At 35.1% G+C, this 18,058-nt stretch overlaps 1 protein-coding gene across 1 annotated transcript in view; it reads left to right on the forward strand.

The window, feature by feature from the left end:
- The first annotated feature begins 120 nt into the window (after positions 1-120).
- LOC149802591 (serine/threonine-protein phosphatase 2A catalytic subunit beta isoform) overlaps positions 121-18,058 on the forward strand; it is a 29,668-nt gene continuing 11,730 nt past the window's right edge. The window contains exons 1-4 of the mRNA XM_089951869.1: positions 121-385; positions 9,432-9,641; positions 14,459-14,632; positions 17,780-17,869. Of these exons, the coding sequence (XP_089807995.1) occupies positions 281-385; positions 9,432-9,641; positions 14,459-14,632; positions 17,780-17,869 (579 nt within the window). The 5' untranslated portion in view covers positions 121-280. The remainder of the gene's footprint in view (positions 386-9,431; positions 9,642-14,458; positions 14,633-17,779; positions 17,870-18,058) is intronic.

The raw sequence follows: 18,058 nt of genomic DNA on the forward strand, positions 1-18,058 counted from the left end.
TATCATATATTTTGTTGCGAATATTCTCCTACAATTGTCTTACCTGCAAAAAACAGTATCTGTGTCTTGCTAATTGAAAACAAATTTAGGACTGTAACCTGTATGTACGGATATTTCCGATGACGTCACGTTGCATTTTCTGAATATAGTCGGCCATTTTGTCCGTCAGTCATTTGAACGACGACCTAGTTACTCAGACTTGGTCGTGAAAAACTGATTTCCATCAAAGTTGGCGAAGCAAAAAGGAAAAGCAGAGGTTAATAATCAAGTAAAGAGAAAAATGACTGAAGACAGGGCGGCGGCGAAAGAACTTGACCAATGGATAGAGCAGTTGAATGAATGCAAGCAACTGACAGAAAATCAAGTGAAAACGTTATGCGACAAGGTTTGTAATGGTTTAAAGAATAGTTGATGTATTAACACAGGCATTGAAGAACATGAATTTCGTCATAAGTATATTCATACTATACATATAAAACAAAAGATTGTTGCTAACTTTTGTGTCCACTGCCCCCAAAACGGTGAACACCATTTGGTGCCCCCCCCCCCCTTTCCCAACTTGAGTATCTATCTGTATATAATACTGGATAGCCATAGAAATCGAGAGTCGCATTGTGGGTGGGGTGGGGACTAATGCATTTATTGGTCACTGTGTGGTTTTCAGTTTCTCAAGTGTGCTGGTAGAACACATCTTTCTGGCAGCATGCTCCAAATTTGGATAGTTCTTGGGGGGAAAAAATGAATGGCAGATCATGATAAATTCACTTTTCACTCATATGTCCAGAACCAGTAGGACCCTACACTGCCCAGATCTATATAAGCCAGGACCAGTCCGGCAGCTAAATTTGACGTGCATGATTACTGCAGCTTATCGACAGTAACAGTACCATAGGGTGAAAAAAGAAAAAATGCAAACTGAAAATTCAGTCATCTGCTTTCTTTTATAGTCTGAATATACCTCCCTGTTTGTTTGTACCCCCCTACTGATTTAAAAAACAAAAGCAAGAAGGACATAAAAGATGCACATAACTTAATTTCTTTGTAATTTCAAACCTAATTATGCCCAGGTGGGACCCTAGACAGAAGTTTTCAGTGTAAAAGATGACCCTGTTTGCTAGTCATTTTCAGTTCCTGAACAAGTCCATTTGCCTTTCACATGGGTTTATCAAGGGTTGTAATTTCTATTTACATGTGTGCAAATGGATTGTAATGTCACCCTCTAAAAAAAAAATGGATTTGGCTGGCATTATCTGGGGGGATGACCTCCCTCGATTTTATGGCCCGGTGTGAGTGGATAGATAGAACATCAACAGAGAACTGAGCAAGACTATTGGGAAGAAATAATGCAATATGAGACCCCTTACACAAGAAAAATAACAATATTGGTGTCTAATTTTGGATTTATTTCATCATAATGAGTGTTGTTGTTATAGGGTTTAACACCATTTTTCAGCATAAGATAGCCTATACATTGTGGCCAGTATTAATGGTGGAAGAAGAACCTTGGAAAGAACCACCGTCCCACAAGAAGCTACCGGCAAGCTTTCTCACATATTCACATTGGCCAAGCCAGAGGCTCGAACACACACACAGGTGAGATGGCAGTGATCCGTAACAGTGAGTGCTTTAGAACACCCGGTCACTCTGGGCCCCAATGAGTGGTGAAGAAAAGGAGAGTTCCCATGGCTGATTGCATCACCTTCCCTTCTTGACCGTGTATCACATGTCTATTCTCTCTAGTCTTCCTGATCTGAATGCTCCATCTCTTTTTGGACTTCTACTCTTTTATTCTAAACACGTCATCTCTTTCTGGACTGTCCTGTCTCTCCCAGAAAGCTGTTTCCATAATGCTGTTCTGTTTCAGAAATTGTGTGTCTTAGCTCTAAAACCTGTCTTTTCTTACAAGACAGCCACCTAGTCCCCGTTTCTTGTTTAACGCGGAAATCACAATTCTTTTTAGGCTTCCTCTGAGCCTAACTTCTCTCTCAGGAATTTCAGACTAAAGAATTTTGCCCAAGATCATAACTTAAATTCACATTTCTTCCAAAGTGTACACCTTAATTTACTCTGACCAATTGTATACAGTGGCTCCTACATTTTTTCCCCATGATAATCATTTCTTTTGTTAGATTTTTGGACTGCCTAGAATCTCTGGGCTATGTTGCATCTCAACTTTCCTTTGAAAATGACTATTTGACATGGGTTCCTATCAAGTGGTTATGGTTGACAGCTTAAATGTATCCTTTCTTAGGACAGTGTTGCAATGCCTCGGTCAAATCTCAATGAGTTGTATAGTTTAACACTGACTTCGGGGGTAGAAAAAAAGAAAGGTCAAAGTGGCCCTTCACAAAGACTTTTCTGGCTGAAATGTGATAAAAAATTGTTATGTTCAGTGCATTTAACTTTAAGGTTCAATACTTATTCAGAATTTGACATTTCACATGGATATAACTATCAACATTGGTAATTTACACAATTATCCAGCAGTTGCCAAATAGGATGAGCTGTGTCACAATGTTGTCTGAGGAAATGAACTCGCCCATAGTGTACACAACATGGCCCCATGTTAGTATTGAAAGTCTGTTAAGCATGAAAGGTGCAGAGAATGCCAGTGTTAGGGCCCCTCTAGTCACATTCAGGTTAGAAATTATAAAACAGTGAATAGACTAAGTTCTGTGCACTTTAATCACAATAAAGTTTTCCATCATTGAAGTTGGTAGGGGGGTACAAACAAACGGGTCTATATATTCAGTTGAAATTTAAAAGTAGCATGTAGTAACATATTTCTGATGTTTGGAGATCAGCATTTTTGTGGTCAAAGAAGAGGAATTTCTAAATATGTTAATAAGTTAAACATTTTTTACAGTACCTCTCCTTAATAAGTGTTGCCATATTCCTACATTTCTTCAAGTACATTAGAAAGACAGCAAGAACATGTAACCCCATATTTGCATTACATCATCCCTGATAGTACATAAGTATTCACCTAGCAAATCAAAAGAATAGAAATGTGTTATTACTGTTTCAATTGCATGCATTGTTGTACCTGAAAACTGGTAAATTAAAAGTTAAGACAATATTTAACAATATTCCTGAAGGGGTTAACATGTCTTCACAAACCCAAAAGTTTATTTTTCTTAATCTGGTGATCAGTCCTATTGAAACTAGATATCTTTTGATTGAAAAGTTATGAATTGTTATACAGTGTGTCTTTTAGTACAAAAGTTGACCTACTTTTGCAGTGTAACATCTGAGTCCTTACAATGACATTACTGACTATATGCACTAGTGTTGTTCCAATTATCGATTATAATCGATCATCAGTTGTTTGAGTGAACCAATAAGATAATCAATTGTGAAACTCCATAATTGATTATGTGTGAAGGGAGACTACTTTTTAGTTGTATGCAAAGCACAAAAGTTAGAAAAACTCCCAGCCACTAAAGTTGACCTGAAGTTTATTAATTCCCTTCACCAACTACAAATATAAAACCATGTGATATTTCATAGGTGCACAATTTCATAATTAGGAACATATAGCCATTATTACATGATCAAGTTGTTAAATAGTTGAGTTAATAAATTTAAACACATTTTGATATGTTTCAGTTTTAAATGCAACATTATTTGCAGTATTTGTAAAAAATGACAAGCAAGAAAACCATGTCCTACACTTAACATTATAGACACATCACATATGAATAAAGGGATTTTGGGGGTTTCTAGTAGTATCTTAGTTGCATATGACTTATCAGCCATAAAAAGTTGTGTTCATTTAACAGAGATGTAGAACAAAAATAACACAACACAATAGACAAAAATGTAATATTATTATCAGGTTAAAGTATATATGTCATTAAAAGAGATTACTCCTGTACATTTACTAACATCTTGATCAAAGATATAACTGAATAACAAACAAAAATTAAAATTTCCTCTTAGTAACCGATTATAATCGATTATCAGTTGGTTAAGTGGAACTGATTATCGATTATGAATTTCTGACCAATTCCCATCACTAATATGCACTACTTCTGCCATATTGGTAATGCACCTTATGGTTTGGATTAGTTGCCTGACCCACTGAAGTCAAAACTTAAGTTCTGGCAAGGCGCATTGTTAAAAATATCTTTAAAAGGGTAAACTGTTGCTCTTTCTAAATGTGTATGCATGGAGTTTTTTATTTAGCAAAATAAGAGTATCAAATGCACTTGGAGCATATAGTGTGCCTTTATTGACCATAAAATGCATGCTAAAATTATAAAAAGAAACACTTATAAGTTACTAATGCTCCGTCTTAGCTTAATTGTCAGATAATTGCAAAAAGTACTGCTTGATACGAAATTGCCAAGTTTCCAATTTTTTTCTTGTTTTTATCCCATATTTTTGGACCTGAATAATGGTGTACTATTTTTTGCCCCAAAAAAGCATTTTTTGATTTTTTAAAAAATATATAATTACCTTGCAAATTTCAGTTTAGAATGGGCACTTGGTTCCATTCTGATAGCAGTGTATCACATGTATATAGGCATACAGTTCTACAATATGATTGATTCATTCAAAATCGAAGCTGCCATGCCCGTCTTTATCCACCATATTGTTTTTTGCAAACAGTTACCGCTGTCACTGTATCTCAACCTTCTAATATTCAACTTGTAATCAAGTTGAACAGGAAAGCAGAATATTTAGAATTTTCTCCAGGAAAGACAAGAAAACAGAACTGGAAAGGACAATTGTGCCATCTTGTTTAGATTTGTGAAACCCTCTAGTAAAGGAGAAAGCATTATGTTTTGCAAATTGTATAATGTGATTTCGCTGTTGGGCATGGAGGTGGCTATGAAATACAAGAGCACAAAAAAGCTCGTAAACTTTAGCTTGCTGCTTCATCATACACAACTCAGCCTGAACTTGTGACGTATATAAATACCAGAGAATCTTGATGTAATTAGATCGAAATTTGGTTTATTAAATTTCTTTTAGAAATGAACCTTCTTCTTTCATTTGCTAGTGTTGCTGGCAAATATTTTTCGCACACATTTTCCAGACAGTAAAATTGCAAAGGATTACTTGTATGCTAGAATGAAAACAGTTCAGTAAGAAAATCACACAGAATTGAGATGATCAAAGAAAGTTGGTACATTAGAATTGATAATGATTGAAAAGAAAACAAGGTGTGGAAAAGGCTCCTATAAACAGCCAATATCGGAGTGTGCTGCACTCTTGCACCTTCTGAATGGGCACCCGAATGGAACATGGTGCCCATCCAGAATGTACAAGTGTGCAACGCATGCCTCTTTGACATTAAATAATTATGTAAGGCACTGTCCTACTTTACTGATGGTTGTATATGTTGTAAATGGTTACATATGCATTACAGTTTTAAAAATCATTATTTGTTTCTGAAAATCAGTATTGTTGTCACAAGCAGTCAGAATTTTTGTACTCGGGAGTTGGCAGCTATGTTGATATATTTAATCTGCAGTGCATTACTAACTCATCATGATCAAAGGACATTTTCTTTGTTATTTCTACTGTTAAATACTATTTGTGGGTATCCACTGTAATGTGGAGAACAGAAATAGTATTGTTTTGCATTCATTGATCATGTGTTTCACTTTATCCCCACAAAGTTTATAGTTTTGAATACAGCTGTAGATAATCTTCATTATAAGGTACCCCATCAGGATGTTGAATATTAATAACTTACAGTGTCTATCAAAAACTTCAAATTAAGAATGCCACATTTAGATGGACGAGCAAGGTTTATTTAATAAATTTTAGGTAAAATATTTTTTTGGGTCCGATGGCAACTCAGAATGAAAGATGAATCTGTTTAAAATTTTGCGGGGCATCGTGCTGTTAGATATTTTTGAGCTCTGGTTCCAGACCTTGGACCACCCTAATTTTCAGGCCATGAGTAGCAAGTAATTGGTTTCAAAATGTTGTTTTGATAGGTCCTGGTAAAGTGCCAATTCTGTTTATTTTAATCTTTATTTTGGAGCATGGAATGTGAGATAGGAAAAAATCATCTGGGTTGGTTTGGAAGACAGAAATCACAAGCATAGGTTCATTCCAGGTTAAAAATTCCACAGCAACTCAATCAAACAGTGTACACCACTCCCTCGATAACTCATGCCCTGATCACTTGCGAACACAATTACAGGCATGATTTTTCTCTGTTTTAAAGGCGGATCTCAGATTTTTCTTGATAGAGTCCATTTTTTTTATATAATCTCCAATCCATTTTTTCAAATAAAAATGGTCTGTTTGCTCCCATTCCACAATATTTTAGTTAGCACATGACTCATAAAGAGTATTCTGATTGGTCGAAAGTTTAAATTTATCCAATGAATCTTTGTGTAATGGCAACTGATGGCAATGGAAAGAACAAGCACGCTTGATAAACATGGCATCCCAAGTTTTTGAGAGAAACCATGACAAGAAAAGTTTAGATAAAGGTTAAAAAACATATGGAAATGGGAATGGCTGGAGCAAAAAGTTGACGGAAATTTAGTTGGTCAGTTATAAGAAAATGGAATGCTAGAGGACTGGCATTTTGTGACCTCTGCAATAAAGATATGAATTATGGTAATCGCGGTTGGAAGAGTTTGGAACAGCACCTACAAAAGAAGCTGCATACGGAAAAATTGGAGCTCAGAAGGCATCTGGAAAAAATGCAGTTAATTACTATAAGAAGAAAGATTTCTTGCATGAGAGAACAGAATATGCACATTGCATGTCGCCAAGCACCAGCTTGAAAGGAAAATGGCGCTTATTGAAAAGGAAAAGAAACGATTGTACATTGAGCCAGAAAAGTCAGTGGTGACAAAAGGGAAGGCTAAAGAAATCTTTGCCAAGTCTCAAAAAGAGCTAGACTGGCATATCAACAGGTTGTGTCATTGGAGGAAACACGAGTGAATGTGTGGGATTATTTGTATATGGTTGATTACTTGGGTGTTTATTGTACAGATTTGTTTTGAAAAGAGAGAAGTATAATACATTTGCTGCAAAAAATGAGAAATTATTGTGACTTAATTATGATGTGTACACAGACATGTACATGAAATAAATTCAGCATCAATAGTATTGGAGAACAAATTCATGTCACTATAAATATTGTGAAATTATTGAACTCAAGTTGAACTTTTTTGGTAAGTTTATTAGTTTTTCAGATGATTATTTTGGTTTATTTCATGATCATAAGTTGTACCAGGAGCAGTTTTTTATGAGTGTAAAATACATTTTTTGGACCCCAGATCAGAGCATTGCCCATCAAGACTCCAAAACCCCATTAAAATTTGTTCAGCTTTTTATATGGAAGACCAAAATCATGTCTGCACTTGCAATGCAGGATGAGGCCTGGATCCCAGAAAGAAAAAGGCAAAAATTATTCTTACTTATTGAACTTTAAGAAAACTGCTATCATAATTGGTAATGGAAAATGATATATCATCAATCAAGATTATGAAATATCAACTTTTTTTTAAAAAGTAATAAAATTTGTTACATTTTCTTTCCAACAACATTCTTAGTACACTGTAATTAACAATACTCGAGGATATTTTGATAATGAAAATGTCAAGCCGAGTGGAGGCAGTACTGTGATAATAATTACCAATTAAATAATTTTTCGTATCAATAGAAATTTGCTTTAGTGCTCTCTTTTAGTTCCTTTTAAGTATAATCGTTATAAATGCAATGAGTCCTTTTGTAATTAAACGTAAAATGTGTCAATCTACGGTAATAGCTATGTCTGCGAGTGTTACTGATATTTGACCAGTGGAAACATTTATTGTTGCACTAAATAAAGAGCAGGTCTACTTTTCTCTTATTAAGTTAATTACATCTTTTGAATCAAATAAAGGAGATGGAATAAACAAAACAGTTTAAAGGCATACAAATCTACATGCCTAAGAACCAGTGGCTCTGGTCATATGTCTGGTAACTCATTTTAGCTGGTAAAAACTTTTGTTGCTGTACTGATAATATATGCGATGGTCATTCATCTGTAATCCACAGCAAGAGTTTATTATTGCCATTCTAAACTACTGAGAAGATTGCATCAACATTTTACAGACACATTCATCCCAGTATGACAGCCATTTTGAAAGTCCTGTTATCACTGCAACTGCTCAATGAAAGGGTCATATCATCAAGTGGTTTTCTCAAAAGCCTTCGTAGATGTTGTTGGTTCTAAATGAAAATGATACTCCTGACATCCATTATGGATGCCATGGGGGCCATTTTGAAATTTAGGGGTCACTACTACTTTTGAATGGATGATTGTTTTGACATGGGGTTTCCACTTTTAATGATACGTGTTTGGTAATGAATGAAAATGGTGCCGATCTGACAAACGATATGGCTGCCACAGTCGCTGTATATAAAATCTTGTTATTTTCTCTGTCCAGTATAGGTGGTAATGCTTTATCAACACATATCAACTGTGCAAGAAGCAAGCATGTGCTTATTATTGTCAAGCTATCAATTTGTTTCATGGCTAAAATCATACTGAAAAGCATTGGTCAATTAATTAATTGGAATGTTCATTTGAGCATGTCAGATATGTTACATACAGGTGGTCTCCTATTTTTACAGACAGAAATGCTGTATGTCAATATGTTTGCTGTATGTGCCAAGAAATAAATGCCCACCCCTTTTTTTTTTTTGCTGACGTGCTTTAACCAAGTAAAACTCCATCAACCAAGAGTTCTGAATTTTTGTTATTGCTTGCTTTGCTTCCTAAATCACCTTCAAAAATGAACCACTATTCCCACAACTGAAATAATTGTGCTTTCCCTTTTATATATATGGGGTACAATCCGACTTCACAGAAACATTGCAGCTGTTCACAGACTTGTCAAGAATTAATCACGATGGCTTAAACACTCTCATTCAAGGCAATGACAGGTAATAACTTTTCTCCGCCCACAGCCATCTACCATCTGTTTGATTTATCTATATTGGGTTGTTCCACTTAGTGATCTTTTTGCTTATGCAAAGCGCACACCCACTGCAATCTTATATTCGCATTTCATAAGTGGGATCAAAGCTTTCTCAGGTAAATTAGATTTTTTTGACAAGCTCCTCACTTAGAATACTGGCGGGGCTTGATCAGATTTTTTTTAACACTGCCAGTTTCAACACTTGGCATCAACCAGTAAAGCATCGGTCCTCTCAAAGGACTTCTGTTTAGATTAAGCTCAACACTATTCATTGTTAAAGTTTTAGGCTTGGTTTTCTATTTGTTGTTGTTTTATGTACATCTTTTTATCAAAATAATGGTTGCGCATAAATGAAAGGAGTTTCTTGTGATATCCATTTTTGTTTTAATTGACTATTGTATGGAGTAACTTCTGAAACTTACAATTTCATGATATTTTAAAAATTTATAATAAATCTTGTACCTCTGTTCTTATTTTACTTGACAGGCAAAAGAAATTCTCACAAAAGAATCCAATGTCCAAGAGGTGAAATGTCCTGTTACTGTGTGTGGAGATGTCCATGGTCAGTTTCATGATTTGATGGAGCTATTCAAAATTGGTGGAAAGTCTCCAGATACCAACTACCTTTTCATGGGTGACTATGTAGACAGAGGATACTACTCAGTGGAAACAGTCACTCTTCTAGTTGCTTTAAAGGTTGGTATATACTTAAGACCTTTGCAGAAATTAAAGCTTGTTTTGTATCAATAGTGAGTTATGCATTGTGTCTTGTCTGGGAGTTTTACTAATCGGATTTGTTTGGACATTGGCATATTAATATGTCGCTTTCATATTAGACAACATTTCTGTGATGGAAATCTACACTATATTGGGGCAAGATGACAAATTTACAGCTCAGCAGGGGAGCCCTGTCCTAAGAGGGAGCTCATAACAGCAGGAGCACTGTATTTTACTTATTCTGCTCAGGTCAACAGGAATGATATGTCAATTTGCCCTTTCGGTTAAATATTCTGGAAGGTCATGCGCATAACAAAAATAGATTCTGTTGTTTCTTCATGCTTTATTGGACATTATCTCGTGTGCATCCAGCATACACTATGTAGCTGCTCCAGATGATCAAGATCATCATTGGCAATTAAATTTTTTGTGTTAAAATGAGAAACAAGTAACTTTGTGAGGGGATACATCTTGAGGAATACTATACCCTCATCACAAAAGTAGATCTATATTGTATGCATCACTGAGTTTGGTTAAATTCTGTGTTTTAAGGTCTATTGATAATACACAATTCAGTACAGGTGGGTGGAGGTTGGTACACTTAGTGCAAATAAATGACAAACAAAGAGATGGCCATAATAACTTGTCAGGAAAAAATTCCATACCTATTCGAACACATCGTTTGATGCATTGTACTGCAGTATGGAGTCTGTACATAGTGAAAAACAAATGTCAGTAACATTTGTGAACAATACATTTTGTGGCAAGGATAAATAGATTTGGTATAAAACTAGGAGAAATTGAATATGAGCTGTTTTTCTGCACATAATATTTGCAAATAAAATGCAATTTTGTCCAAATGCTTTGCTGTAAGGATGCACCATAAGCAACATTTTATGATGAAAATAATCACACAATTTTTACGTATTTTGGTGATAATGACACATTTTCAGTGATAAACATTATGATAAATCCCAGAATGAATGGTCTGGAATATATTCATCTTTATGTATATCTATCTATTGTACCATAATTGGTAATTTAGTTTTTTTGTACTGTATTCATTAATGAGTCTTCAGTTTAAACCTCTGATCAAATGTAACATGACAGTTACAGTGCAGTAGCTCAATTCTTTCTCAGTGTCATAGCTACTGTGTGTAAAATTTAAAAGTTATAATTTTCCACTTGTCATGAACTTTGTGTGATATTTAGGTATACCATACCCACCCACCCTATTACCAATAGCTTTCAGGTTTATTTCTCAGTGTTATATTTATCACCATTAGTAACACAACAAGAGTAACTAACCTGTAATTTATTGAATACGGTTATTTGTTTATTTTACTTGTGTCCAATTAGTTATTTTACCACCAGTATACATACCATCATATGTAGGGGCCCCAAGTGGCCGAGTGGTCTAAAGCGCTCTCCGTTACGGATCACTGCCATCTCACCTCTGTCTGCGTGGGTTCGAGTCTCGGATTCGGCTAATGTGGGTATGTGAGAAAGCCTGCCAGTAGCTTCTCGTGGGTCGGTGGTTCTTTCCGGGGTTTTCCCGGGTTCTTCCTCCACCATTAATACTGGCCGCCATGTATAGCCAATCGCGTGCTGAAAAATGGCGTTAAGCCCTGCAACAACAACAACAACCATCATATGTAGAATCTTGCAAATGGGTGAGAGGATGCATCCAGGACTCATCACAAATGTAGGACACTGGCCCTTCCATGGCAATAGGATATTTATTTTACCCATAAATGTTTTTAAAAAAGTCATTGTGACCCTCATTTGATACCTCACTGACTGGTTTGGTCTTGAGCATTGTTTATATGAAGATACTCCGAATAGATGATTGTTTGCATCATTATTATTTCAACACCTTACAACCAAAGATCATAGTGATCTGCATTCACATTTTACTGACATAGATCTAGTTTCATCAATGCAAGCCAGAGACTAATCTGCTACACCGTTACCTGTGCTGATATTTGCTCATTTTTCATGTTTGCATATCAACCAAAATACATCCTCAGCAACACAATGTTACAATCTTCTACACCTGGCAAAAGTACCCATTTTATCGAACGATAAGTTATGTGCTTGGAAGAGAAACTGTTTTTAGCTGCTTAAACAGCATGAAAGATGTTGGATCACAATGGCAGGAAAAAATTGCTTGCATTTGCAGTGATTGCTTTAGTAGTTGTTTGCACATTAATCAGAAATGGGTGCATCACAAGGGTGAAAAGAGTGTAGCAGGTTATTGAACATGGCATGCAGTGATGGTTAACTTTGTGTATTTATATATTCTTTGTTGTACATTGTAAGTGAATTTTGTGTTGAAAATTGAATTTATCACGTGAATAAATACATTGTAATACATTATAACTTTATTTTAATAATCAAAATGGTAGTAAGGATCCGATCAAAATGAGAAATATCTTTTATTATATAATTGTAAAATATAGAGACCTATTGGTAAAAGAATTTTCATATTTTTTTCATTGTGATATTTTCATATGTGAAAAATATGTCCTTGTCTTTTTCACCTGCGAAAATGATTTCCCATCCTGCCATGTGATGCTTGATTGTGTATGCCTACTCAAGTTGTACTGGCAGCAACAAAAAGGAGTACTTTGTGAGCTAGAGCAAATAAATAAAAGCAGCCTCACATTTCTGACATGGAAATTAATCTTTGATTAAAAAAAAAATTGACTATAAACCATTTGCAACTCTAAGAATTTGTTTCCCTCTATTTCCTTGACAGTGATAAACCCACTGTGCATTGCTGAATCAGACTTGCATTATTTTCAATTAGAGTCAAATGGTTTAGAAAATGACAAAAATGTAATTTACTGTAACAGATTAGGTCAACCCAATTCTGCCACTTAAGTCATGTATATTTATATGGCTATGAATGTTAGTTGAACTTAAAAAAGGGGGTGGGATGAGTGTATTGTGCCAAAGAGTGAGCTTAATCTTCTCAACTTTGATTATTTTGGAGCTTGTTTAGTATATACAGTGGAAAACCGCTAAAACGCGATAATTTGGGTCTGAAAAATTGGATCAAGTTAATATCAGGATCATGTTAATGCGGGGTTTTACAGTATTTTACTTTTTCAGAGAACTACTCATTGGCAAAGATGAAGTATGTGTATGGTTCATTATGTTAAAGAGTCTATGAACGGTGTCTGTAAAAGTTTCATATGGCTAAAATTGTCTCATAAGCATTCCGTGTACATTTATCCATTGCAAATTTCCAATAATTAATGCTTGTGTGCCTATTCGTTTGAACAACTACAGCAAGAATAATTAACAATCAACACATGCTTTCAGCATGCATATAACTTTTACTTCAGATTTTGTGAGTATTGAAAGAAATGTGTGAACACTACTATACTAATCATTGCGCAAAGTGCAGAGAATGACTTGCATTTGTGAACTTGCTTTTTCATAATGGTAACATTTTTATTAAAAAAATAGGAAATTAATAATGAGTTCATAAACAAACACCATACACATGTAAAGTCAGAGAACTAAGTGCAGTAGGCCTGCAATGGTCATGAGTCACTTTTTAAAAAAATTTAAAAGCTGAACGTATGTACAATTTCATACCCTTTCAATTTCCAGCTAATAAAGTGGTCATTATTTGCTGGTCATCTGATTGTGTCTAATAACGTTGCCAAGCCCAGCAAACATGTTAGCGCCTTTTTTTTATTTTTATGTTCATTAAACTGAGAATCTTTTATCAACCACCACATTGTCTGCTGCTTGGTTGTGTATGCAGTTAAAGAAGAAACACATGTTGGCTATTGTTTGAGCAATGATTGTACATGTATACAGAATTAATTGAAGACAATCACAAAGATGACTTACTGGCTTTACTCATATCCGATAATGTTTATTTTGGCATGACACTTCAAGAACCTGGTGATATTGTTAAATCTCAGAAGCTACACCACGATTGTATTATATTAAAATTCATACGTGAACATTTCCTCAAAATGATAATAAACGTTGTACACACTATTTCTCATACTAAATTTTTTTCTTCTTCTGGTATGAGAAAAATGCACATACATATATTTAAAATTTCAGGAACCAAGCCACGATCATATTAAAATCGGAACTCATACTCGATCTCTTCCCCATAATGATAACATATTTTTTCGACACTATTTCATTGTTTGCAGTTGGACTCCTAAGCGAGTCTATATGGTACTTTTCCTCTGGCATGTAAAACTGTTCACGTGTAGACACAATTCTATGAGCAGTTTAAATAATTACTGCCATTACACTTCATCAGATGGTGTTAATCCATTTTGAGCACAAGAGGCAATGCCACCTATGATCATAGAAATTAGATAAAGCCCATAAATGACTTGTTTCTGTTAGTGAGGCTCAAAAAGGACAATTCAGAGGATAATACTATTCATCATATATGCTCACAGGCATGTAAAAGCTGTGCTGTCACATTAAGTTCAAATAAATAAAGACATCATATAAATCATATGGAGCACATACACGACTTTCTGTTAGTGAGACGTGAAAAGGGGCATTTTGCAGCTGAGAAATGGGCAGTTAGTTAGAAGGCCCGTTGCGATAAAATCAAAATGGCCAGGCTTGGTAAAACTTGGTCAGAAACAGGAATAAAATATTGTGGCATGACACCATCCTAAAATGGTTTGTGTGAAATACTACTGCAGCTTGTCTTGAAATTTAATGTAAATTATGTGCATCTTAAGTTTGAGTGCACTCTTTCTTAAGAATATATTTCACACAAATTTTTCTGTACTCTCCAGGTTAGATTTAAGGAAAGAATAACAATTCTTAGAGGAAACCATGAAAGTCGACAAATCACACAAGTGTATGGGTTTTATGATGAGTGCTTGAGGAAATATGGAAATGCCAATGTATGGAAATACTTCACAGATCTGTTTGACTATCTTCCCTTAACCGCCCTAGTAGATGGACAGGTAAGGACAGAATTTCTTCTGATTTCTTTTTTTTTATTATCTTACAGTTCACTTTTGATATTCATCTACAAACTCCCAAGTGCAGGTTGTAGGAATGTGTTAGCTCTTACTGTTCTTTGTCTCCAAAAAATCCATTGCACATATATCCACAGTGCTGGCATCACTTATATTCCAACACTTCTGGAGATCATTTTGAAGATATTACGAAATTCTGTGTTTGGCAGTTCATTTGTTTCTCATATTTTCTTATGCATGTTGCAGAATTGCACTAAACATTATTGTTGACTGAGAAATAATATGGTGCAGAACAAATACTTGCATTTTGGTCCTGCCTTGAGGTGTCCTTGAACTTGGGGAAATTGTTTGTTGATTGTTTTACATTAAAGTTACCAACAGATCAGATCTGTTGAGAAATTTAACAGGTATTTGTATACGGAAATAAATTATAAAGTTTCCAAATCAGGGCTGGTCAAATCCCATGGTCCAGAATCCCGAACTATTAATTTTTCAAGTTGGGCAAGTGTTCAAGTCACTAGTCCAGGACAAGTGTTTTTTTTCTATTTAAAAAAGCTGGGCAAATCAGTTTTTCCTTTAATTTTGTCTACTTGTATCTGGTCACTCGTGCCCTCTGGGTATACTGAACACTTGATTTTAGCCTTTTCCATGTATACATTTACGTACTATATCACACCATTTTTCTTTGATAACTGTTCCATGTGTGCATGTTCTATTACCACTTGACTGCATTTTGGGCTAATCCACCAAATTATCTACAACTCACAATATGCCGAACAAAACAAGGCTGCTGTGATTAATTAAGTGTTTTAAGCAGCTTTGTTGTATTATTTTTACTCAAACCATATTACATGTGGCTCATTCTAGTTTTAATCCAGTGAGTCAGTGTAATTAAATTAAAGAAAGAAACTTTACTGACATTAGTGCTGGTTTTCTTTATGAACTGCAGACATGATTTTTCACTGTTTTAAAGCGGATTACACTTTTCTCCTGACTTGAATCCGATTTTATTTGATATGGTCTGGTTGTTTTTTTTATCTGGGTTTTTTAAAAAAACGGTTTGTTCTGTCCCATTCTGCAATGACCCTTGTAACATATTTGTTCCATATATTAGTTAGCCCACGACTCTCATAAAGAATATTCTGATTGGTCAAAAGTTTAAATTCATCCAATGAATCTTCATGTAATGGAAACTGATGGCAATGGAAAGAAAAAGCATGCTTGCAAAAAATGGCATCCTGAGTTGTTGAGAGAGACCATGACACTATAAGTTTAGATAAAGGTTTTAAATAAATGTATGGGAATGGCTGGAGCAAAAGGTCGACAGAAATTTAGTTGGTCAGTTTATAAGAAAACTGAACACTGGAGGACTGGCATTTTGTGACCTCTGCTCTATGGTTGGAAGTGTTTTGAACAGAACTTGCAAAAGAAGCTGCATACGGAAAAATTGAAGCTCAGAAGGCATATGGAAAATGCAATTAATTACTATAAGAAGAAAGATTTCTTGCATGAGAGAACAGATGCATCTCTCTGTCAGAATATGCTCACTGCATGTTGCCAGTACAAACACCAGCTTGAAAGGAAAACGGCTTTCATTGAGAAGGAAAAGATGCGATTGCACATTGAGCCAAAAAAAGGAAGGTTAAAGAAATCTTTGCCAAAGCCGCAAAAAGAGCTTGACTGGCATATCAACAGGTTTTGTCCATTGGAGTAAAACACAAGTGAATGTATGGGATTGTTTGTATATAGTTGATGTTCTTGGGTGTTTATTTTACAGATTTGTTATGAAAAGACGGAAAAAAATTGCTGCAAACATTGAGAAGTTATTATGACTTAATTACGATATGAACACTGACATGCACGTGAAATAACTTAAGCACCAATAGTATTGGAGAACATATTGATGTGACAATAAATATTCAAGTTGAAATTTTTTGGTAAGTTTGTTAGTTTTTCAAATGATTATTTTGTTATATGTTATGATCTTCAGTTGCACCATGAGCAGTTTTTTATGATTGTGAAATGCATTTTTGGTCAGGGGCCTTTGGACCCCCAGAGTGGGGGCATTGCCTCTTGAGACATCACTGAGACCCCAAAATCCCCCTTTCAAATTTTCATCTTTTTTGTGTAATACCAAAATCATGTCTGGAACTGAGTAAATGACAGTAATGATTCTTTAATTTTTAATTGTTTATACCGAAAATTAACTTCCACATGCAATATTGTGTTTGAAGTGAAACAATTGCGGCATGTAATGAGCAGTGTCTTTATATGAAAGACCAGCTGTTATTTACTCTGGATAAAAGGAGGTTTCTAAATTATTTCACAGTGATGGCAATGAGAAAGATAGGGAGAGAGATAATTTATGTGAAAATGGAGGGATAAAATGTGAACTGCAACTGAGCATGAAGTAACTATTTCTCCCAAGAGACATAAGCCAGAATCAGTGGCAGCAAGAAATACCAAATATGACACAATAAAGACAGCAATTTTCAGCTGCATTGGGTTGTTTGTTATTTCTGGCATGATTTTCTTGACTTGGAAAGAAAGATGTTTTGCAGTTATTGTAACTATCCCAAACTGGCACATGTTGGAAATTTCACAATTTTGTCACATGTGAAAATTAGGTGGAACAAATGAATTTTCAGAAAACACCTTTCATGGACAAAGGGTGAAAACAAAACTTGATCAGTACATAGAGGGACAGTCACACTTGCATGTAGAAACAGTGCATGGTACTCCTTAAAAGCTTTTAATCCTGATTTTGTGATTGTTGTTGTTGGTAACTGAAATTTAAATATTGACATGTAAGGTATGTATGACTTAGCAACTATGAAAAGCTATGCTCCAAAAAGAGAATAAAACCATCTTGCAACATAACGGTCCCACTTCAGTTTGATAGGTATGGGGATTTTACCTCTTGTGGCCTTTGGGTAGTCAAGACTGAGGTCATTGTGAGGGGATTAGAACTTAATAATGTGTCTCAAACAAAACATTGCTGTTTAAGTGCTTTTAAGTTGTGTCCTGGGGAAATGTATATTTCAAATCCTAAATGGTAAATGATGATTTAATTCATAGCTGTATATATTTTGAAAACTATATATTTAAAAAATTCTTTCTTTTCTTTTTCAGATATTCTGTTTACATGGTGGGTTATCCCCATCAATAGATACATTAGATCATATCCGAGCTTTAGATAGAATTCAAGAAGTTCCTCATGAGGTGAGTTGTATTGCCAATTATATTTGGACTTTAATGTACTGGATATGACTGAAATTTCTATGAGGAGTTTGAGTACTAAGAAGAAGGTTTATCTTAAGGTTCCAGTACTGAGAGACCCATCAAAAGTCCCAATGCTTTATTGGAGGTGCTGTGTGTCGGTGGTCAGCATGAAATTTGAATCGTATTGTC

The sequence above is a fragment of the Sinohyriopsis cumingii genome, chromosome 3 (assembly GCF_028554795.1).
Source record: "Sinohyriopsis cumingii isolate HCF-2022 chromosome 3, ASM2855479v2, whole genome shotgun sequence".
Classification (NCBI taxonomy): domain Eukaryota; kingdom Metazoa; phylum Mollusca; class Bivalvia; order Unionida; family Unionidae; genus Sinohyriopsis; species Sinohyriopsis cumingii.